At 35.7% G+C, this 22,946-nt stretch overlaps 4 protein-coding genes across 11 annotated transcripts; 2 read left to right on the plus strand and 2 right to left on the minus strand.

The window, feature by feature from the left end:
• Window positions 1-555: 555 nt before the first annotated feature.
• Window positions 556-3,779, plus strand: LOC107225126 (peptidyl-prolyl cis-trans isomerase FKBP8). Of its 2 annotated transcripts, none has more exons than XM_015665470.2 (5): window positions 556-728; window positions 1,142-1,462; window positions 1,599-1,798; window positions 2,037-2,639; window positions 3,476-3,779. In XM_015665470.2, the coding sequence occupies exons 2-5, from the start codon at window positions 1,154-1,156 to the stop codon at window positions 3,492-3,494; spliced, it is 1,131 nt and encodes a 376-aa protein (XP_015520956.1). In that variant the 5' UTR covers window positions 556-728; window positions 1,142-1,153; the 3' UTR covers window positions 3,495-3,779. The 2 variants fall into 2 exon arrangements, with proteins under 2 accessions (XP_015520956.1, XP_015520957.1); XM_015665471.2 differs by lacking the exon at window positions 556-728 and adding an exon at window positions 766-1,054.
• A 66-nt stretch (window positions 3,780-3,845) lies between these two features.
• Window positions 3,846-11,179, minus strand: LOC107225125 (zinc finger protein 93). 3 transcript variants are annotated; one of them, XM_046741434.1, is made up of 4 exons: window positions 11,101-11,179; window positions 5,886-7,095; window positions 5,236-5,801; window positions 3,846-5,135 (listed from the first exon to the last, which is right to left on the minus strand). In XM_046741434.1, exons 2-4 carry the CDS (start codon window positions 7,084-7,086, stop codon window positions 4,521-4,523), a joined length of 2,382 nt encoding a protein of 793 aa, XP_046597390.1. In that variant the 5' UTR covers window positions 7,087-7,095; window positions 11,101-11,179; the 3' UTR covers window positions 3,846-4,520. The 3 variants fall into 3 exon arrangements, with proteins under 3 accessions (XP_046597390.1, XP_046597391.1, XP_015520955.1); XM_046741435.1 differs by lacking the exon at window positions 11,101-11,179 and adding an exon at window positions 8,023-8,093; XM_015665469.2 differs by lacking the exon at window positions 11,101-11,179 and adding an exon at window positions 7,377-7,509.
• Window positions 7,324-11,236, plus strand: LOC107225116. 5 transcript variants are annotated; one of them, XM_046741437.1, is made up of 7 exons: window positions 7,324-7,460; window positions 8,630-8,714; window positions 8,807-8,931; window positions 9,143-9,362; window positions 9,495-9,627; window positions 9,868-10,101; window positions 10,204-11,019. In XM_046741437.1, the coding sequence occupies exons 2-7, from the start codon at window positions 8,700-8,702 to the stop codon at window positions 10,359-10,361; spliced, it is 885 nt and encodes a 294-aa protein (XP_046597393.1). In that variant the 5' UTR covers window positions 7,324-7,460; window positions 8,630-8,699; the 3' UTR covers window positions 10,362-11,019. The 5 variants fall into 5 exon arrangements, 4 of the variants coding, with proteins under 4 accessions (XP_046597393.1, XP_046597394.1, XP_046597395.1 ...); XM_046741438.1 differs by lacking the exon at window positions 7,324-7,460 and adding an exon at window positions 8,019-8,119; XM_046741439.1 differs by lacking the exon at window positions 7,324-7,460 and adding an exon at window positions 8,324-8,342.
• Window positions 11,237-14,708: 3,472 nt separating this feature from the next.
• LOC107225118 (juvenile hormone esterase) lies at window positions 14,709-21,392 on the minus strand. The gene is made up of 7 exons (XM_015665459.2): window positions 20,294-21,392; window positions 20,072-20,209; window positions 17,823-18,389; window positions 17,340-17,523; window positions 16,981-17,253; window positions 15,558-15,699; window positions 14,709-15,462 (listed from the first exon to the last, which is right to left on the minus strand). The coding sequence occupies exons 1-7, from the start codon at window positions 20,558-20,560 to the stop codon at window positions 15,312-15,314; spliced, it is 1,722 nt and encodes a 573-aa protein (XP_015520945.2). The 5' UTR covers window positions 20,561-21,392; the 3' UTR covers window positions 14,709-15,311.
• Between the last annotated feature and the right edge of the window lie 1,554 nt (window positions 21,393-22,946).

Here is a 22,946-nt window from a genome sequence, read left to right on the forward strand (position 1 = left end):
CCGTAGACAAAGTACCCGTTTCTATGATGGTCGAATGAATCTGCGAATGCACATGCGCAGAGTACTGAAAAGACCACTTCTAAGTCCTCAGAGTTAAAAGTGGTCTTTTCTCTACTGGACGCATGCGCTGTCACGATCAAATCTGACATTACGCGACCCTAACCTCAATTTTGTGCTTCGCGAAAAAACGCATAACATACTTTTGTTATATGAAGAATTTAGTGCAAAAAGGAGGCAACGGTTTTATCACGTCGCGTACTTGCAATATTTATCTTCGGCTTTACCTACGACTTATATTGCAAGCTGACGCTCGGCTCGGAAAGACCGAGTTTGCCTCCTTCGTACACACTATACGATTTCCTCAAACATCTTAGTTGAAGATAAGGAAAAATTTCGGTTATAGAAATGAAAAGGAACAAACACATTTAATTGATCAGCAATTATTTTGTTTTACGATAAGCCGAGCAATACAGAATTCTTCGTGATGACTTTATGTACCTTTTGAAAGTTCGGCGTTTAAATCGTCTGCTAGCAGTAGCGATCGGTTCGGGCGCTAGCGGATACCATAGGCGGATACATGATTCATTGTCAGACGAGTTGATTTCTCGTGTACTGCGCGGTCGTGCGTTTGACCGCGGTGTTGACGAATAATTATCGAAAAAACCTGTGATATTAATCTTCTACATAACCCAACGAGCCGTTCGTGTGAATATTCCGAACCAGTAAAGGTACGTATAGACAAATTCCATACTCGCGTATAATTTTTTTATCCCTGTGTCTGTCTGGTTATATTCATAGAAACTCAATATCGTGCGTGATGTTGAATGATGATTTTGCACAATTCGTCTAATATTCTGTGCTCCTACTTCGGTGAAATAATAAGTTCAGTTCGGCATTCTTTGTTTTACTCGCTTTTGAAAAATTCTTGCTTTGTTTATGAAAACGACCGTGACGAATCATAACATAACCAAAATCAGTCGTCAAATTTTTACCTCGTAATAACAATTTGCCGGTAACTGTTAGCCGGATTATCATAATCTACGAAAAAATAGAAGTATGGAATGTTATTACTTGACACGATGATTTACGTGTATATACAATTGCTCTTTACAATTGCATCCGACTTTTCTCTTGTCATTAGAGCACTGTCGAAATGGATAACGAAACTGTTGATAACGCTGGCAGTCAAGCTGATTTCATTCAGAATGAGCTCAACTTTGATGTTGACCTGAAAGATCCTTTAACAAAAGCTACGCTTGAAGATCACGAAGAAGATGAATGGATGGATGTACTAGGAGTTGGTCAATTGAAAAAGAAGGTAGTCAAAGCTGGACAGAAAGGAACAAGGCCAAATCGGTCAGATATTTGTAGCATTAATCTGACTGGAAAATTGGAAGATGGAACTGTCGTTGAAAAGTATGAAAAATTCACCATTCAATTGGGAGATGTCGAAGTGATACAGGTATGATACATTGGCAATTATTGAATTAAAGATATATAGAAACTGTTAACAGTCATACAAAAGTGTTTTTATGGCGTACTGGAATAATTCAATAATTTTTCTTTTATGCCAAATAATTTATATATGCATAAAACAGGGACTAGATCTGGTTATTGCATTAATGGATGTTGAAGAAGTTGCTGAAGTTGAAGTTGAAGCTCGGTTTGGTTATGGCGACCTAGGAAGGGAACCAGACATACCTGGTGGTGCTAAACTTTTTTATACTATCGAGTTGTTGTCTGTTGAAATGGAACCAGAAATTGAAACCTTGGGCATTGCTCAAAGGAAAAATATTGGGTAATCAAATGAGTTTGTAGACTTGGAAGCTAATTGACATGGCTTGATTAGGATTTTTGCAATCTTTCTCATTCCATTTTTTCTCTAAATTCATTCCCGTCGCTTTCCAACTTGGAAGAAAAAATCAAATAATACGCACTCTTACCATAAGATTATTCTGTCACTTGTATAAACGGAATGGCAATTCATGTAATCGAATATACTATTATTATTTCATAAAATATTCCACGTTGCATAGGAATAAAAAACGGGAGCGAGGAAATTGGTGGTATTCTCGAGATGAAGCATCGCTTGCAGTTCAATGCTATAGAAGAGCTTTGGATTATTTGGATGAAACTAAAGGTGGGATAAATTATCCCCAGGGTGATCAGGAAGAGTCTATAAGTAACGCAGACCTCCAAGCTTTGCTAGAAGATCGTATGAAAGTTTGTAATAACCTAGCAGCAGCGCAAATGAAAACAGAGGCATATGACGCAGCATTGAAAAGTGTGGAAAATGTCCTGAGATGTCAGCCAAAAAATGTCAAGGCGTTGTTTAGGAAAGGTAAAATTTTACAACATAAAGGGGAACGTGCTGCTGCCTATGCAATTTTGCTACAAGCTGCAAAACTGGATCCCGACTCGAAAGCAATCCAGCAAGAATTGGCTATTTTGAAAGAAAAAACAGCCAAAGATGCCAAACATGAAAAAAATTTGTACAAAAAGATGCTCGGAACAGACAAGCAAAATGGTTCGCCAAACAAAAACACCAATAATCAAAACCCAAAGACTACACCTTCCACTATAGCATGGAGTTTGATTGGAGGGGCTGTTGCTGCTATAGCAGGAGTTATTGTGTACAGGTATAACATTTTCTAAACTTAATACATCATACTCTCAATACATAACGTACATCTCACAATATTTTACTTGCTACAAAGATGGAAGCCGATGGATATCATGAATGAAAATTAGAAAAAATGTTTATGTTGGCCTTGTGTGTGTTACTCTGTACAACATGATTATTTGACTTTTATTGAATTACTTATTTTGAGAAAAAAGTCATTTTTGATGCTTTATAAGAGCCGACAGTGTCCTTGTGACAACAAATCTGATATTCTAACTTATTGAATTTTTGTTCACTTTGTCTATAATACGATATATATTTTGGTGTTTATTCTATAAGAGGTATTGATGTTACCTTAATATATTCTCGGTTTTCTTATGATTGTGGTTTACTTGCATTTATCAGAAAGAGATTTATGATTGATATCGAGAATCATATTGCGTACCAAAAACGTAGCATTTCTTTTTCAATATTTAAAGACAAATACTTTACATGTAAAGGGATTCAGGGTTAACTCTCTAAAAAAGACATAATTTTGTAACAAATCAAATTAGTAGCAAAACCGAACATTCCTTGAAACATCATAGATTAACAACAATTATTATAAACGAATTGTAATTAACCTTACTCTGCATGCAATCTGAATAAAACAAAGTGAAAAAAAACTTTTGATACGAGAATTATACATACAAGCGAACTAAACACTGTACGCATTGTATAGTAAACTAAAATCATTATTTTCTTCTACATTGAAAACAATGGCGTGCATTATCTGTGCACATTTGCCCTTGACAAATTTGTTATCTATCGTGTTATGTGATGCTTAAAATAATTGAATCATCATTAATAAAGGAAAATTAGCTGCAGTTGACTAAATGAATTGACAACATTAGTGCGATTGGATTTTTTGGAGATATCACTGCTTGGCAAGAAGAGTCTTGTGCAATTGCGCATATGAAACTGAGTACTCTGTGTTGCTCGAGAAGTTTTCGTTTAAAGTGGAGTTATACTGGACAACTAAACTGTCGTTAAATTCAATGTTATAGACTGACTATTGAGTGATAAAACTAATACAATACTTGTTAAATAATAGGCATCTTAGAATTAAATCAAGTGTGAATATTAATTAACCAAATAAATCATTGATTAAATTTAATCTCTGAGTATTGTACTTGTTACATTATTTTAACAGAGAAGTTTCTGGAATATTGAAGGTAATGAGTATTTGTCTAAGTTCAATGAAAATCTTCACATATAACAGCACCAGTAGTGGGACCCTACCCGGTACTGAGACACTTGGCTATTTCAACGCAATAATAAGTGGAAATTTCAATTGTTTCAATGAACAAAAATTGAAACAATTAAAATTTCCACTCATTATTACAATGAAATAGCAAAGCGTCCCACTACCAAGTAGTGTCCCACTGTTGGTGCCGTTACTTATTCTTTGTACCGTTTCAAAGCAATAAGTTTTTATAGATCAATGCTCGGAAATGCAAAAATGTAGGAAAATCATTGTGCAATTATGTATATATTATTTTTATTTCATATTCAACATTCCACCAATGTAATACACGATTTTAAATAATTTATCAATAAAATTTATATGCATTCATTTTTATATATTACAATATTAATACTGAAGTTTTGTCACTTTCTAAAACTAAATTTTTGCCTCTAGTACCTACATTATTAGGTAACATTATTCAAACTAGAAATTTCTCTTACACGACCTGAAAAAATATAGTCGTGATATCTAGCTAAAAATTCTTTTTTTGCGCAATGTGTTATCATCAAAATATAGATTTTTATTGCAGGGTCAATGTTAGGAGCTCTAGGTAAGACGTCTACATTCTCTAGGTATAACGTGCGATTACTTGTCAAGAAATCTAAGATTTCAGAGGTTTAGAAATGGAGAAAAGGGTTGTGTTAAATAATTTTCAATAGCTGGTAGGCTATCCATTTTACTCGAATTTGGGTCTAACAAGAGCGAAGATTCACCAACATTCTCTAAGGGTAATTCGGCATAACTAACTTGATCATAATAATTTTGTTCTGTATTTAAAATACCATTTTGAAATTCTAGATCAGGGTAGCTAGATAGCCCAAGGATCTCGTTACAATTAGCCTCAAATTGGTCAACCAAATCCGTTAATGGCAGTGTATCCGGATTCGTTACTTCGACAGTAACTACTTGACCAGAGTTAACATCGACCAGAGACAATATTTGAGGCACAGAATCAACCTCAGAAATTGTATTTGCCAGTCCTAGGGACATGTCAGTCGATTCTGAGCTCATAATTGTAGACATGGGAGTAACGTGCGACAATTCCGTAGACAGTTCGGCCATGTCTTTACTTATAAGGAGACGATTCGTTACACTCGCACTAGATTCATCGTAGCTAATCAGTTGACTATCCTTCTTAGATTTAACTCTTTTAGTTTTCGGTTTTTTAGGTTCCTCAGGAATTGGTACCAATCGACCATCTTCAGTTTTCATTAACTTGACCACCTGGTAAATAAATCAAATCATAAGGTAAGTTCGATAACAAGTGATTTTTGGTTCACTTACAAGCTTGACAAATATACCCAATCTATTTTATATACATTACCCGCTTTTTCTTTTCTAACGTAATCCTGTGACATGATTCCATGTGCCTTGTTAAATGATGAGATCTTTTGAATGCAGCTCCGCACTGTTCGCAGGTAAAGGGTCTGATTTGTTGGTGAGACATCTTATGTCTGTTGAGCAGGCTGTTCCTTTTGAATGCTTTTCCACATTCTTCGCACACAAATTGTCTTTCCATGTTATGCACATACAGTACGTGATCTTTAAGGATGCTGATCGTAGTGAACGTCTTTCCACAATGTTCGCAAACTATATTTCTCTCTTCTATGTGCAATTGCCTATGCCTTTCCAAGTCGCTTTTATTAGTCGAATGAAACTCGCATCCCTGAGTATCACATGAATATTTCTTTTCATCTCTGTGCACTCTTCTGATGTGCTGATCTAATGCTTTACGCGATGTTAACTGTTTTGTACAAATTGTACAAGTGAATAAAGCTTTTAGAGGTATTTCGGCATGCATTTTACTGAGGTGCGATGCTGTTTTCAAATGGCGGAGATAGCTATCTTTGGTCATGAAGTTATGCCGGCAATCGTTACAGTAAAACATCCCTGGAAGTCAAATAATTTCAATAAAAACTCACACAGATTTCAATTCTAATTAAAATAAAAGGTCGTATGTAATTTATAGCTTACCAGTTATAGAAGTTTCAGGTTCTTTGGGTACTTTTGCTGAATGTTTTAACCGGTAATGTTCATTGGCTCTTTTCTTAGAGGCAAAACCAGACTCACATCTCGGACATTTATATGTATCATGATTTTTTACATGTATTAGATACTTCTGTTCCATACTAAAAGCCTGAGGACATTTATCACAATGAAATCTTCTCTCCTGACTATGTTTTTCACTATGTTTTAGAGCCTCTAAACTGTTGTCCAATATATCACCGCAGTCTGCACACGTTTGAGCCTTTTCGTTATGATGATTAGCTTTGTGCCGATTTAGTAACAGTCGCTTTGGAAAACCTTTTAAACAGATGTCGCATGTATGAGGGTATTTAGTTATCCGCTCTCCATGTAGCCGAAACAAATGAACGTCCAGATGTTTTTTTCTGGCAAATTTAGCGTCGCAATACGGGCAGTTATTTTTCTGATGACCTTCCAAATGTCGGTCCAAGTGTCTTTTGTACTTAAATGTCATTGGGCATTGTTCACAAGCTTGAGGCAGTAGTTCGACTTTAATTTTATTGTCGCACGACTTGTCTTCATCGTCAATCTTACAGTCATGAGCCGGTTCCTCTGTGTCTGAGCTTTTCTCAATTTCTGAATCCCTGTCAGTGCTATACTCGCTCTTTGATGGTCCTTTGTGACATTCAGTTTCATTATTTTTTTGCGCTTTGATGATGAATTCACCAGAACAAAGTTCGTTGTGTTTATCCAACTCTGAATCATGGATCAAAGTATTCTTTTGAATCTGATCGAGCTTCATAAATGCATCTTCACGTTCACCGCATACTTCAACACATGTTTTACAATTACGTTGTAAATTCTCTATTGAAATTGCTAGAATAGATTCAGAATTTTGGGTATAATCGAGATTGTTCTTGGTTTTATATATTTCATGTCCTAATCTAGGAATAATAACATTATTTTTTTCAAATTTGGATTCAGATTTCAAATATAAATCCCCTTCTTTAACCAGGGCGATATCAAGATTTGCCAAATCATGCTCAGTAAATTTGTCCATGCGATGATCCGATGGGAACATTCCAGGAGAACCGGGAGACAAACGTATTCCCGAATCCTTACTTTCCAGATCGCTCATGCATTCGTTCAAATAATCAAGCGATACTGTGTGGACATTTTCCAAGGATATTCCATCTATTGATTCGAGCATTGAGTCATCCTAGAACAATTGAACGTGCAACAAAGTTGGTTGTAATGTAAATCACAGATCAGATTTTGTTGAGAGATAGTCTAACAACAAGATTGCAAATTAAAAATACTTATATGCGAGAATGAGGTTGAAATGAAATGTACGAGAATGAAGTTATTGAGTATATATGTATAAAAATGGCGGAGTTATATGAATATTATTATTGGATATTCAGGAATTGAGTGATTTGCAAGTGAGCCTGATTCGAGTGATTATCGAAAATAAATATAATGAATCGCGGAAAATCCCACCTGGTTAGAATACGCCGATAATAAACTAGTAAATTCTTGATGATTTCTATCGGACATTTTATTTATCGACATAATATTTCTTTGGTAAGTAATTGAAAGAAACGCAAAAGGAAGATAATCCAAAACTATAATGTACAGGATATAAACACTATCCTCGATTATGAACGCGGTATAATGTTACATTCGAATAATAAGTAAACTTTGAAGTAAGTTTAAACAACTTCAAATAATAGTAATAATACACCACACGCATAACTTTCGACTATTTAGAAAGATTATAACAGTTACACAATAAGAATGTCGAAATGTTTAACCTACAAAAATTGATGATTAGTAATTTAACAATAAAAATTAATAATGGTACACTTTAGATCGGAAAAAATAACGGCCCACTGATTTTAATGTGTGACAAAAAAATAGTACAAGGTAATATTTATGCTAAAAAATATAGAAGCTAATCAAATTATTTTGCAATTTTGTTGCTACGCGGTATTAGCTCGGCCATCTTTTATGGCACCACCTGCGCCGTGATGATCAATTTTCTTTCCCGCCAAAATCCACGTCAGCCAAGCTCTCTTAAATATTATTTTTAAACCTCGAATGTCGGCACCGCTTAATTCGTTCACCTTCTCGCAGAAATATTCACCTGAATTCGACTCGAGGTCTATCAATATAACAAACAAGTTTGTATCTTCCTGAGAGTCGTTCGTTTGGTTCGTAAAAACTGGAATACGCGTTTGGAGGTAGATATTAATTCTGATTTCATTTTAGCCCCAATCTTTCATTCTCAACTCCATTAACAAAACACTGTTAAAGACGGTTATTCAAATGGTTTTGTGTGTTTTGTAAGATCGCGTGTTGAACGGTTCCCGTCGATAAAAAGCTATCGCACATACCTGCGGAGTAGTGGTCGCGAAAATATACCTAGGAGTAAGCACCGAAATGTATAGTTATATTTCAGTGGAAGTAAGGGGAGTAACCATCAGTAACCATTATATTTTGATTACATTTTGCGACTTGAGCAAGCATCACTCAAGTACAACTCTGTATACCCAAAATAATGCAAATCTATAGTCCCTTGGGTTGCGCTTGTGTTATGCATTTATAATTGGTTGTTAATCTCATTTAATTAATAAATCGAAATTTTTTACCTGCTATCGTACAGAGTTTTTAAACTATCTTTGTTTTTAGGAGTAATGATGTTCAGATAAAATTTGTTAGTATTCATTATTGAACTTTTTCAACTTGTAAAGGTGCTTTAAATAAGGCTGGTTAGATCAGCAATCGGAAGATCATAATTGCTGGAAGAAAAATTTGATCAACATGACTGACGAGGAGGTAAGCTCACATTTCAAAATTCTGGTTTCAAATTATATTATATGTTCTGCTAAAGTTTACAAGTTCCTTAATTCCTTAATCATCTTTCAAAGGTTGACGAGGAACTAGTTGAATTGAGGAAAGTTAAGGAAAAACTCATTGAGAGGACAATTGACTTAAGGAACGAATTGGACGCCTGGGAAAAGGCAGGAGGCAAAACTCATAACAAAACAGAAAAGTATCAGATATTCATCCCCATACACAAAGTAATATAGAATACATTTTTGCAAATCTTGGCTAGGTGTTACTTTTGAAAGCATTTTTAACTTCCTTCATCATTTTCTGCAAGGTGATCTTGTTATTGAAAATTCAGTGTGTTTTGATTATTGAACTTGTGTATTGTCACTGCTGAACAAAATTTTATTTATACTTTTTTATCTGACACACAGAGATTTCCTACCCGAAGAAAATCAATTTGAAGATTTGTTTAATAAGCATGATCCTGGGAATCATCTGAACAAAAAATGTGTTACTGTATCCAGCTTTGTGTTGGGTTTCAAATTCAACGATGTAGATAAGAAATGGATATCGGATCATAAGTACTTGTACACTGCCAAAGTCAAGTCAAAGGTGTTGGAATTTTTTATGGAGATCACTGTGAATTCACAGGTAATAATGTCACCGGAGCATGTTTTCTTATGCCTGAAATGATTGGCTCGCTCCTTTTTTTTCCCCAATCACTACAAAGAATGCGAATGTTTACATGCGATCATCTACCGATTATTGAACTCCTTTTTACAGGACTCAGATAAAAATCTTGAAATTTTGGAGGTCGAGTGCCGCTTCGAAACTGTGAAAAAATGCTATCTTCTTGAAATAGCGCCTTGGATTCAGCGGTTCACTGAAGCTAAAGATACGTCAAATTTATTTGGTGGTAAAATGACACTTCTCAGTTATAAATTAGTCATTCCTTTATTTATCATATTAAAAATTCCCAAATGCCTAAAAATTGATTAAAATTATGTGGTAGATTTTTTTCCAGTTATTATCCAATATCATTTTATAAACATTATGATACAATCTTCATTTGCTAATAGTGGTAGCTTCTATTTATTTTTCTATCTCTGTGCTTTATGCTATCAAAATAAATTTCGAAAATTATTACAACTTTCAGCTGTATCAGATTATACCGAACAAAATATAGTACGCGCAAAAATTCTGAACCAATTAAAAAATCGTGATGTTGTCTCTGTGGAAGAATTTATAGACGATGATGGCGGCATAATGATTTTGTTACACTCAAAGAACAACACCGATTTAATCTACCTGGAAGTAAGGTGGATACTGAGATTCCTTGAAAGTATGTGGTGTATTGACAACTTTTTTATAATCTCACAGATCTCTGCTGGTAAGAATCTAATATTATTCTTGTACTCAGTAATACTTAATTATAAAATTAACTTTGTTCAAAGTTCAGCTGAAACACGAAAAATTTTCATACATTTCTTAGGGGATGATTTTTTAACAACCCACTCCCAACTTCTCAAGAACTTTTGCAAGAATAAAATAAATCAGACTGAACTTGAGGATCTATGGAACAAATTATGCAATGTAGTAGAACAAGATGAAACACCAAGTGAAACAGGCTCGTCGGAAATACCAATATAGTTGTATTAGTTATTCTGATCTTCAACTGTGAATAATCTTTGCAATCGCTCGGTTGGCGACTGATTAATTCTTGCAATAATTATTTTCATAGTCTTTTGTTTCATTCACATCTTGAAAACACTTCTCACATTTTTAAAGACAAGCGAAGATATTGGTTATAATTTTGCAACTTCACAGTTTAAAAATGGTTGTAAGTTGCCAGATTCAGTCTGTCATACACTTTGCACGTTGTAAATTTGTGAGTTTTGAGTTTATGTGTCAAAATATTTGTAACAATATTTTATGGAATACGAAATCAAAATCGTACTTTCCAATTAACAACCTCGCATGGAATCATGCGAGGGAGTGCAGTCGAAGATAACGAGGAGACCGAAGCAAACTCAAAAACTCTTTGGGCTTACGCTCCTTGTCGCTTTAATACCCCAAATCAGTTGGACACTGAATCTTCATCTCTATTATCTACACTCTGCTGTTGCTTTAGTAACGAGGAGAACCGTCAATCTCAGACTGATCGTTTTTCCGTAAATTTTGCTGTAGGAGAATCCTCCGTTACATTGTCCCGAGCACTTTTATGCCTTGACAATCCACAGGTACATTAAATACTTACTAAATCTTGTATCAGTCATCGTACGCAATAAATAATAGTTCTCTTGAATAATTCAAGCAATTTTTCGTTTATATGTGGCCTTTATTTCGCTTCCATATTTTTTGAATATTCTTTATCGACAAAAACACTTACAGATACCGAACGATCAAGTCAGTTATCCAATTTCCGAGGACGTTATTCTTGCAGACCATCGTAGCCAAAACGTGTTGCAACATCCATACGTTATTAGAAGTACACAAATGCTGTTCATGGGATACGACTTGACCTCTTTGCAATCAGTCAATCTTCAACAAAGTCTCTCTCCAAATGAAGCGAGAGGAGAGATAGAGTGATTTAACCAAAGAAGATTAGTATAGTAAAGAAATAAACACAAGCAGTTTTAAATCATCTTTCATTTGTATGAAAAAAATGTCCTCTTGATCACGTCTGTCGGGTGTTAAACATATGTACACAGTTTGGATTCTTCAGTATAATATAACGGATCAATATATAATAATCTCGGGGTATTCAAATTCGGGACTTAGCAATGCAGATAACATGTAAATAGATATTGTACACTATGTGTGTGTTCTATATATACATATATGTATGTATGTATGTATAGAATATATCGTGATGTAAACAATTCGTTATGTACGTTTTATTCAAATCGCGTGTTTATTCGAATTATTCGATGTCAGGAGATGATTACTCTCGTTCCGATTTCGATATTTCTTGTTCTTGTAGAAAAATTATGCACGCAGTGTACCGTAATCCATGATTATATTGACTTTACCGGACTTTTTTTTAAAGCAGTTATCTTTTGAGATTTTAATCTGCTTTAAAAGCTTCGTAATTTATCAAAATAACGGAATATAGTGATGGAATAGTACAATAAAAACACAAAATCACAGACATTCAAATATCGTTTACTCGTTGAATTTTTTATTTGTGATTCTCGAAGAGGAATGTCGTAAACCTAGAATTGAAAGAAATTGATCAGCTCCGACATTTAAATGGGAGTTGCATCACAATTATGCACTATCAATATAGCATAAAAATCTTAAAAGTTAAATATTGCAGAACTGAACCATGGTTCTACATCCATTGATTATTGATAGAACTTGATCGAAATTAGGAAAATAGAGAAGTCTAGTCATAATAACTTGTTTCGAAGGTGTGTCGGTCTTGACCGAATACATTTCACATTGTCTATGCACGGTCAAGTTGATTACATTTCAAGTACGTCAATGATTTCGCAGATAAGACGGACATTGAATTAAACAGCAATCACTCGACAGCCTTGATGATCGAAATGCTAAAATTGCAATCATACGGTTCTTTACGATCGATAGAAGATTGAATATTTATCACCATATGGCAGAGTCGTTACAGCGTGTTTCATCTCCGTTATTTTCAGAGTGGAACTGCACAATTTCAGAGTTCTTGATAAGATTAAAAATCACCGTTTCGCGTGTGATGGTAATAGTAACAATAATAATAGACAATCGGTTTATTACAGAAACATATGATAAAAACGTGAATTTTGTACTCAACTTGATTAATGCGAAAAAATTACTCATCAATTCACTCGTAAGACGGTCTTAGGTACCGATAAAAAAAAACGTTCGAACTTTTCACTTACACGTGGTGCATTGGTGCGTATTCGTATTATTAAAATTCCTTATTATTATAGGTATATCGTACCTTATGCGGGTACTCCAAAGGTATAAGGCAACGGTTCGTATTTATTTTTTTTACACCGTGTTCAAACAGCACATTACAAATGTTCCGTGTAATTTATGAATTGACGTAATCCAAACATCACTTGACGCTCCCTCTGACCCTCAATTGACGCATTTTCCTTGTCCCCGATTTCTTGCGAGGCTCGAATAATTTTTCGAAAAGAAAACAGCGAATACCTGTGACCCCGAAATAGTTGTTGTATGCATCGAAAGTAACTACGATCAGCGTCCAAATTATTACGTCTTATAATTGATAGCCTGCGGAGGCCGCTTCTTAAATATTGTAAGACATCTTGCTCATCAATTAATCAAGGAGAAGATTAACCAGTTGGTATAATTAACACAAATTTCGCACCTCCGGTTGCATGGGCTGTAAAAACTTGTAACGTACACCTCGCGTTTATAAATATCTATGTATATTTACACGTAACCGGAAGCAAACTTAATCATACACCTAATGGATTTCGGCGGTGAATGTTTCAAGTGCCAACGCAATTTGCAGACAAGTGGTTTGGCATGGTGACCTTCACACCCTTTAGCAAATTCATAATTCGATTTCCTCGCTTGCGGTCGACGAATTAATTGGAAACAAATCATATTGTAATAATTTTTTTCTTCATTTTCTTTTGAAAAAGTGAAAAAAAATATCTATTTATGTGTGCACGCGTGAAAATTCCACATCGAGTTTACGAACTCACTGATCAGTTACGCTCATACGCTGCAGGAAAATTATATCCCTTCAAGTTGGCCACTCGCTTCGTTTTCAAAAGGGTGTCAGGGAATTTTCTTTGTTCTTTTTATCCGTTTTTTTTTTTTTTTTTTTTATGCACTGTAAAATAACTCTAAGATAGCAATTTTGAAAAATATTATAAAAATGTTTTGAACAGACTTCTGGTCTTAAAGCTTCCTTCGCAATGCCCTTTGGGCTTGTTAAGTATTCTGACAATTTTTCATACCGTAATCGATAAACCTATTCGAATAAATTGACGCTGATATATCCAGCGAAACGAGATACGCCAGGTAGCGATGAATTGTAAGAGTGTGTAGATGCATAAATCAAGGTTTTCATAATGCAAAATCCTCTTAATTCACACCCTTCATGGTTTTGTGAGTATAAAAAACACACATATTGTGTTATATGCTAATCAGATAGATTGCAGAAATTTATGCATTCCTTCGGCCTGCTCACGTCGGAGAACGGGAGATGAAAAAACGGGATAGAAGAAATTGAATCGCCTATCCTTTTGCCTGTAGATATTACACATAATATTTATAACTCCACAGTACAATCATATCGGATTAACCGGATCACCTTGATCAATGTTACTTTAACCCGTTCAGTTAAAAATGAAAATATTAACTCAAAATGCCTTTATTTCAGTAAAAAAAAAAAAAATACTTTTTGGACGATATTGACATGGTTTGGACATGTTTCAGAAATTGAGTCTTTAGCCTTTTTTTTTTTTAATTTGAATTTTTCAGATAAGTCAGATAATTTGACCCCTACTTCGCGTACCTGACAATTATTTATTATGCATTACATCTCTTGTAAAAAAATAAAATCAAAATTGTGTAAACTGTAGTGTAAAAAAAAACGCGAATGGGTTCATTTTGGCAATCTGCTATTCGCCGCTGTCTCAAATTCAACGTATCTGAAGTAGAAACAACGCGTCGCGACCTTGCAGGAACATCGATGAGGTCAGTTGGCGATCGTACGATTCAGTGATTGCCGACTAAATTGCAAGGAGTTGAACAGTTCTGCATCATTCTGTATGAATTTCAAGGTTGGTATCAGTTCGGTCGTTAGCCCTTGCAGGTGGTCAAACGTCCAGTAAATTAATAAGCTGCTGTGCAATACGTAAAGGCCTTGCTCATTGCTATATTGTGTATATTATACGTGCGTGACAGCAATAAATAATGCGAAGCGATCAAGGTTGCAATTCAGGCATTGATACAAACCGACTGGTCATCGTATACGTACCACTAAATGGTCAGGCGAAATAATTAAGATGTTATGTTATTTATTTGCAATGTATTTTCGTTTACACTCTTAGGGGTAACACATACGTTCAAGTATGTATATACACATGACAGTGAAACATAACGCGTACGTAAGTCGTTGAATATTTTTAAATTAAATTTGGCATCGCATCGTAGTTCATAACTGTATTGGTTATTATGACAATCGTATTGTATTATCTTGACAACGAATATAAATATTGTAAATTTAGTATATCTATAAGGTATATATATTTGCATTATAAAATTTTAAATAAATTATATCGTAGTATTTAGGATCATTTAACACAGTCGGATTCGTAACCGTTTTTTTCCGGAATTATTTACCTAATAATTTTAAATAACTTATTGATATAAGAGTACTTGAGGATTTAGGTACACCTGGCTAAGTATTTACATTGGGCAAGATCTTGACAACCTTATTTAGAGGATATCGTAAATAATTCACTACGCACACACACACACACACGCACACGTATAATTGTAATTACCGACGACATCCGTGTCGCGTAACCGTAGCTTATTTATTAAATATTATTTATCAAAGCGTATAATTCACAGTTTTTTGTAATAAATATTATTCACTGACAAGTTTGAGACCTACAGAAAGCATTGCTGGTCGATAAAACTGCTCCAACTAGTTTGAAGCGGAGAATCGCGTACCTTCAATTCTGTCCCGATAAGAAGCAGCTGAGACGGCCTCGAAGGCCAGTAAATATCGACTCCGGAGCTGTTCCTCGGTGTTGGGTTACTGTGAAAATGATTGAATCATTTATTCTGCGATCGTCGACTCGCCGAATGAATGTTAAGATCTGTGTCACACCGCAGAACGACCTTGACAATTACCCAGTTTTAGCAAAGTTAGTCCACATTCGTAACAAACGCTGGGAAACCGCCGCTTCCGGTGACGCGTTCTCCAGTATCGGGAGTTTCCCGAACAATCCACGTCCCTTGAACAAATAAGTCAGTTCGTCCATGTGCGTTGGCGCTGAAAACGTGTTGTAAGAACCGTGTTAGAATCAGTCGTGAATATACGGATTATAGAGGTATATGGCCTCAAGTTAACGCTTGTGTAATATTTAGTTCAAGGGAACCGATATTGGTAGTCCTGAGTTATTATTTTGGGAAAACGGTAATTTTTTGGGTCAATATCAAAACTCAGTCGGTAAAGTGAACGTTCCATCTTAATTCATTTCAAGAACTTGGTCGAATGTGGTTATATTTGACGAATGAATGTGAACAGTTTAGTCAAATACTTTATATTAAAGCCAGCTCATTTATCTTCTTAACTTGTTTCTGCAGTATGAGAAATTTAGCTCATTAGCTGAATTTTGTGGGTCTAAACGTCACGTTCACTGCTTAAAGTTGATAATCTTACGAGTGAAATAGCTCGTGCTTACGGTATTAATGTCATAAATTATGGGCGGCAATAAGGGTTTGCCAAAACGTTTAATTAGCATACATATTAATCCGCCGTGGTTTCAGTCATTGGAGATAATCTTGTGGTGTGAGAAGAGAATAAAATCCAAATAAAACAAACAGACGTAAGCACGGGGAAATAATATACCTATTGTGCGACAAGCGGGCAAAAGTGACGATTCCTCAGTGAGTATGAAGTTAGCCGCGCGAGCCGATTCTACTAAAAGTTTCGTTAGTCGCGGATAGAAACGTACAGAAAGTGTGCCAAAAATCGTAAAGAAACTGAGAGAATACTGATTCTGTCTCTGATTTCAATACTGTTTTTGGCACAGTTTCCGTAGGTATCTATCTTCGTGTAACGGAATATTTTCCAGGGGACGACGAGTGCGTATATCATATGAAATCAAAATCGTCGTTGCCTATGAGTTGCACGCGATACGTTTCACGATAGAAATGTAAAATTAGGCAATTTTGGCCACCTGCTGAAAATTAACAAATAGCGAACCATTTCTCCGCTAGTGACGAAATATTTTTCCACAGGTGGAAAAAAAACAGTTTTCGCCTATTAGTGGAAAAATGGTTTGCTACATATTTCCCAACGCACGCGTAATTCATTGAAAAATAGCGTGTTTTGTTCATTTTCAGCAGGTGGCCAAAATCGCCTACTTTTCCGTTTGACTTGTGAAAAAGACTTTTTCGTCACAATTAGTCACAATAAAACGGATAAATCCCGTTTTACGCCTACGTAGGACGAAAAATATTGTTCGCATCACGGGCATAACACTTTACGCCCTTGATACGAAAATAGCTATTGAAGTAAACCGTATGATGTAAATGACCAATTTCTCACGTTGGCTGTTGTCCCAGAAGAGTCTTACGAAGTTATTCCTCCCGGTATACGAGAAATGGTAAAGGAAGACGTTGGATCCACCCGAATAATGATGTCGAGCCGAGTCTATGATCGGACTTTTGAACTGCCATTCACCTATAACGCTGTCGACAATTTTCGGCGTCGGCTGTTTGAGGATAGGTTTTGTTTTTAAATACGCGACGGTCGTCGGTTCTCTAGGAAGTCCCGCAAGTCTTCTGACAGTTGATTGTAGGACAGAATCGATGAGGCCAACTGTAAAATTTGAAACCTGTTTTAATAAACTCCGGGAGATGTAAAATATCGCAAGAACCATCTTTGTACGATATCAAGTTCCGTACCACCTATTTTTGTGAAAAATTGACCCTCTACAGTGTTGTAACCTGTCAAATAGGGTATCTTCGGACGGGAGTCTTGAAGTCGAATCAAAAGGTTCCTCGGACAGTCATCGAGAAATTTATTTGGCGTTTCCCTCGGTTCAGCGGTTGGCGTGAAAGAGATTCCGATGGGAATTTGTAGAATTGACTGAAATAATCGGTGGTGGTTGATGTTGAAATAAGCCCGTAATGCATAATGCAAACTGTACAAAGTCATTGATTGGAATGGAACATACTAAGATCGTATATAAATAATGATTGAAATGTGAACAACTTCATCTCGCCGGCCAGAGACGAGCCAGCGAACTCTTCACGGTCAAGATTGAGAAACCGGTTTACGCATAATTTTTCACTGCACATTACCAGCACTTGAGAGCAACCTGTTCTTGATGATGTGATGTTAAGGCTATTAATCCAATTATAATTATAGAAAGGTGCGGGACTCACCCAATCGGTGAAAATCTGATAGCGAACGATTTCTGCGGGATGGGCTCTCTTGAGACATTCAAGAAGATCGCCGGGCTGCCCTTTGGTTGGACATCTCAAAAGTCTGGCCAAACGGCGGGTCCTGATATTCAGGACATCGGGTCTCGTCCAGGCCCAAGGAGCGAGGGCCGAACCACTCTGAGCAATTGCGCCGAACATGATTTTCCTCGATTCTGGATTCAGTGTATGAAATTCGGCGGAAGCACCACCAGCGCTTTCTCCCATGATAACGATCCGGTTCGGATCCCCGCCAAAGGACCTTGCGTTTTTTTGTATCAGTTTGAGCGCCATCGACTGGTCCTTCATTCCCATGTTCCCCGGAATCATGTCCTGAAGGTACAGAAATCCCAAGGCTCCGAGTCGGTAATTTATCGTCACAACGATTACGTCCTCATCCATTATTCTGTCCGGACCATAGAGGTAGTCGTCCATGTCCCCGGCACCGATAACCCAAGCCCCACCATGGATGAAGAATATCACCGGCAGGAGTTCGTCGTTGGAGCTTCTTGGCTCGCGGCTTCCGTTCGCCTGGAAGACGGTAGGATATTTTTTTTTTTTTTTAATTTTTAAAAAGATGAGACAATCCTGACATTGCACGGTTATACTCAATCTCATTGTTATTCGTTTCGGGTGTATTATATACATAAATTGCATGTACTTTATACTGAGATAAATAGTACGCGTATCGAGGAGTGGCATCTTTTGTAAATGCAACTATATGTACGTATAACGAGATGGTTTGAAGAAATCTTAAGCAGACTCTCAGGTCTTGTTATGTACTGAATTTCTTAATAGAAATTGCAGAATAGTGTTTGAAGAGAACGTGATTGATTATCCCCGCATACCTACGGTTAGATGAAATATACTGTTAGTCAAGCCTCTACGGTCAGTTGACATTGAATATGCGTGAGCGCGTATGAACGACGAAAGCAAACAAATTACAAAGGCATATAAGTTGACCGTTGTGTTTAAGTTTCAAGTTTTGACAAATATTTTTATGTTCTGAGTGGGCGATGAGGAGTGTGCCATAACACATAAGTTTTTCCATGCTTTTCAATATAAATATACTATAAGCTATACGCCAAGAGAAATCTGATAAGTTAATATTTTGTTGAAGACAACCGTCACTGTAATATTGTAATTGATTACACGCATGTGTAACTGCAGAGTTTCCGCAGTGTATAAATCATTGAAATGATTTGGTACTTTGAGCCCAACGTTGTATTACCGCACTCGTCGTAATTATAAATTAATTCGTAATCGATTTTGAGTGAACAACGTTTGAAATGTTTAAGAGTGTGAGAGAGAGAGAGAGGTAAAAAAATTGATCCTTTCCTGACAGAATACTTTTGTTTACAATAATTTTTATATTTACTTTTCAAATTACTGATACTATCAAGGCGACGCGATGCTGTACACTCTTTAAACATGGGAAAACTGACGCAACACTTATTAACATATACAATAATTTCCATAATCAAATCTCATTGGAAAGCTAATCGTTCAAACTTTACACGTATTCACGGCACAGCACTGGTATAAACACATTTGGACGCCTCAACTGAAATAACATAGATCATAATATTTTATAATCAATTATTGAAAAAATTATCGACACAAGTTAACGACCCGTTAAGTCGTCGTATATATAAATCGATTCCTCGAAAGATTTTCAACTTGAACTGAACGCTTTCAAGGTAAAATGTCACTTTTCTTTTACGCTCAACATTGATTCTGGACTTACAGGTCAATGTCATTATCCACCTTATAAAACGTTGATCATTAATCTTGGATTATCGAGTTTATTATATTTTTATTCCTCGATATTATCATTCAGTTTAAACAATTGGATTCCTTATCGGTATCAATTATTGATGATTATATTATCGAATCAGACATCCATATAATCGACGAACGGTATAATTGTCAGTGCAATAACGGGAATTGTATCGTGAGCTAAGAACTAAAAGGGCGTAAACCACATGTTCTTCAGATTTCAAAAAAAGCCGCAATCATCGAAAAAATCCCACAAATTGAAAATAACAGCAGGTTTTTACCTTTTTACTCTTAGCCATAGACGCGCACCAGTTTATAGACACATATATACTATCCGCGTACCAACATAACCGGACACAAATGTAAACGTGATAAGATGAAAAATATCAGTTAATCGAGTGAAATGAAATCACGATGCAGTCTTTACAACTCACCTGAGGTACGTAAAGATTCATATAGAGACAGTCCTCGTTGCCAACAATTTTGTTCACCAGATATAGTAGTTGAGGGCATTGAGGTCCGTGGTTAAAAGCGTTCCGAATACCTTGCCAAGGCTTCTTATCTTGCGGTGGCTGAAATTGAGAATTTTCACGTTTCATTTACGTTATAATTATCAACAGAAGTGATATCGTGCCGGGAATGAAAACAACAATTACTTCGAAACGGAGGTTTCCCAGCGGCGATTGCGCGTAAGGTATTCCTTTGTACGCCGCGAATCTTTTACCGCGTGCAGAGGTCAACCATTGACCTCTTACATATCCCAAATTCAAACGAATGACAGGGAAATTTGGCACGCCAGCGTCTGGTACTAAATTTTCCGCGTATTGCGGTATTTCAGGTACATATTGATTAGACCCGATTGTGTCACCGTGATTGAGCATAAATAAAGAGGCTAAGAAAAATAACTTCCCACTTTCAAACATTTTTCAAAACTTGCTTGTCACTATTATTTCGTTAATTAAATTTTACCAGGAATTTTCGACAGTCTCGTTTCCCGCGCAATTGTTGAAATTTTTTTTTCTTCAATCTAGTTATGTGTCTTTTTTCTCTTATAGATAGATCGTCTTCGATTTAAACACATGAATTTTCAACGCAACTATGTTGTTTTAGAATGATACATGCTCGGTATGGTTTTGACTGTTTATAATTTGACAATATTTTATTTGCGCACACTGTACGAACCGGTTAACCGCTCGGTGAGTAGTGTCAATTAGTGTTTGCCGTCAGTATTAAATTTCGCAGCTTTTCTCGTAGACAATATCGCTAACAATCGTTTTCAAACTAACCACGTGAAAACTTTTGACAAATGAAAAGGTCACTTGATAAACAATCTTTTCACGACAAATGATTTATAAATAATGTGTAAGATGCAGGGTTAAGTTTCGCACCGGTTGTAAAACAATGCGTTCATTGTTTAGTAAATAAATAATTCATAAATATCGCGATACGAATTGTTCAGTTGACCGTTTGAACTTTAGCACGGAATTTATACATTCGTTCGTTATTACTCGCGGTGCATTAAGTTTTATATTATAGTTGAAAGAAAATTCTAACTATCAGCGTGAGAAAATATTATCATTGCTGTTTCAAGGTGAAAATATAATTCAAACGGTCTTTCGCGGCTTAGCCTGACGATAGGCAATTCCGAAACCACGTGTTACAGCGGTTGCGGTCATCAGGAGACGGCTGAACCTCCGCTCGGCTGCGACGACTCTTAAGGACTAACAACAAACGGAATAAGCTCGGGAACTTCATTCCATCTCAAGTCCAACAGTTGAAATACAGATCTTCCGCTTCCTTCTGCCTAGCTCTAAGGTCAATTGGTGCAACCATTTTCTCTCACTCTGTTTATCTAGGAAGTAATATTCTTTACCTATGCGACGATTGATCTTCTGATACCTGTGGTAAAAAAAAAAAATAAAAAAAAAAGTCTTATGAATAAGTCTGATAATTATTATCATTAATTCACTCATGGGTATGATCTAATGCAGATTTTTGATTAGTTTTTTTCTTTTTTATCATATAATACTTACCTCTCTCAATGATTGAGCATAATTATCAATGTACACACGTGCTGCGAAGAAGGCAACCTTCGATAATTCAAATACATCGTGTGCAGATATTTTGATATTATGTATTTTTAATGATTTCCGTCATGAGGAAAGAAAGAGAAAATAAAATGTCAAGCTGATAGATTACGTTACTTTTTTTTTTATCTTTACGTCAATCCGTTATTTGTTTTTCCATTTATTTTTATTTTTATTTCTTCGCATCATAATATAAATATGTAATGATGGCAAATGATATTCAGTTTAAAGACAGACATTATTTTTGATTCGTTTGATACTTTGTCCTTTCGATCGCGGTATTATATACAGTTGGCACGTAATTTGAATACGGGCAAAATAAATTATCATATTGCAATTAACGCTCAGAAAGTAAATAAACGAAAATTCAACATTCTCACAACGTCACGGTCATTTATACCTAATATGTGTATTAGAGTGGTTCGCCGAAAAAAAATAATTTTTTTTTTACAATGCGGGTTCCGCATAAGACTGTTTCTTCTTTTATGACGACGAAAAAATACCCTGTAAATTTGAGCTCGATCGGATAAGATTAAGCGGTCCCGTTTTCGGGTTTTCGTTTTTACATTGTAATAATACGTAAAAAAATGCTCACCTTAGTTCACTGTCGATTTTGCGTGAAAATATATTGACTTAGATGAAAAATAAGATTTTTATATTTCTTCAGTCTCATGTCACAATAATTATCAAAATGTGTAAATCTGAATAAAATATCTAGAGACCTTTTTTGTACTAAACGTTGCTGCCAACAAAACAGGTCTCTTGATATTTATCATTTTCGTTTATATTTTCACGCGAAATCGAGGGTGAGTCAAGGTAAGAATTTTTTGACGTGTTATTTGAATTTAAAAACGAAAAATTGAAAGTGCTATCTCTAAATCTTATCCGATCAAGTTCAAATTTGTAGGGAATTTTCTTTTTTCGTCACAAATAACAGTTTTATGAGTTAGCCACACTGAAAAAAAAATGGTTCATTTTGTTTTGATGAATCACTCTACATGTATACAGGTACATTATACATCTAATATATTTAAAATATTCTTATGTAGTTAGTTATTCGTATAAACTATGCAGAAAGATTCTTTCTACTTGATGCATGTACTTTGCACATGCACTATTAGCACTTTGAAATTAAATCGACGCGCGCGTTTTTGAATCTATGGCAAGGACACTACCCAACTTTGGGGATTTCAATGCCGCCTTACATGATACGACAAAACGC

This window comes from Neodiprion lecontei, chromosome 5 (assembly GCF_021901455.1).
Source record: "Neodiprion lecontei isolate iyNeoLeco1 chromosome 5, iyNeoLeco1.1, whole genome shotgun sequence".
NCBI lineage: Eukaryota > Metazoa > Arthropoda > Insecta > Hymenoptera > Diprionidae > Neodiprion > Neodiprion lecontei.

Coding starts and splice junctions, on each gene's coding strand:
- LOC107225116 (XM_046741437.1), top strand. Junction 9,628..9,867: donor TACGTCAAATTTATTTGGTG/GTAAAATGACAC, acceptor TACAACTTTCAG/CTGTATCAGATTATACCGAA. Junction 10,102..10,203: donor AATCTCACAGATCTCTGCTG/GTAAGAATCTAA, acceptor TACATTTCTTAG/GGGATGATTTTTTAACAACC.
- LOC107225118 (XM_015665459.2), bottom strand. CDS start 20,560: ATGTTTGAAAGTGGGAAGTTATTTTTCTTAGCCTCTTTATTTATGCTC. Junction 20,210..20,293: donor TGGGAAACCTCCGTTTCGAA/GTAATTGTTGTT, acceptor TCTCAATTTCAG/CCACCGCAAGATAAGAAGCC. Junction 17,254..17,339: donor ATTTTTCACAAAAATAGGTG/GTACGGAACTTG, acceptor CAAATTTTACAG/TTGGCCTCATCGATTCTGTC.
- LOC107225126 (XM_015665470.2), top strand. CDS start 1,154: ATGGATAACGAAACTGTTGATAACGCTGGCAGTCAAGCTGATTTCATT. Junction 1,463..1,598: donor GAGATGTCGAAGTGATACAG/GTATGATACATT, acceptor TGCATAAAACAG/GGACTAGATCTGGTTATTGC. Junction 1,799..2,036: donor GCTCAAAGGAAAAATATTGG/GTAATCAAATGA, acceptor CACGTTGCATAG/GAATAAAAAACGGGAGCGAG.
- LOC107225125 (XM_015665469.2), bottom strand. CDS start 7,448: ATGTCGATAAATAAAATGTCCGATAGAAATCATCAAGAATTTACTAGT. Junction 5,802..5,885: donor ACCTGAAACTTCTATAACTG/GTAAGCTATAAA, acceptor TTTGACTTCCAG/GGATGTTTTACTGTAACGAT. Junction 5,136..5,235: donor CGTTAGAAAAGAAAAAGCGG/GTAATGTATATA, acceptor TTTATTTACCAG/GTGGTCAAGTTAATGAAAAC.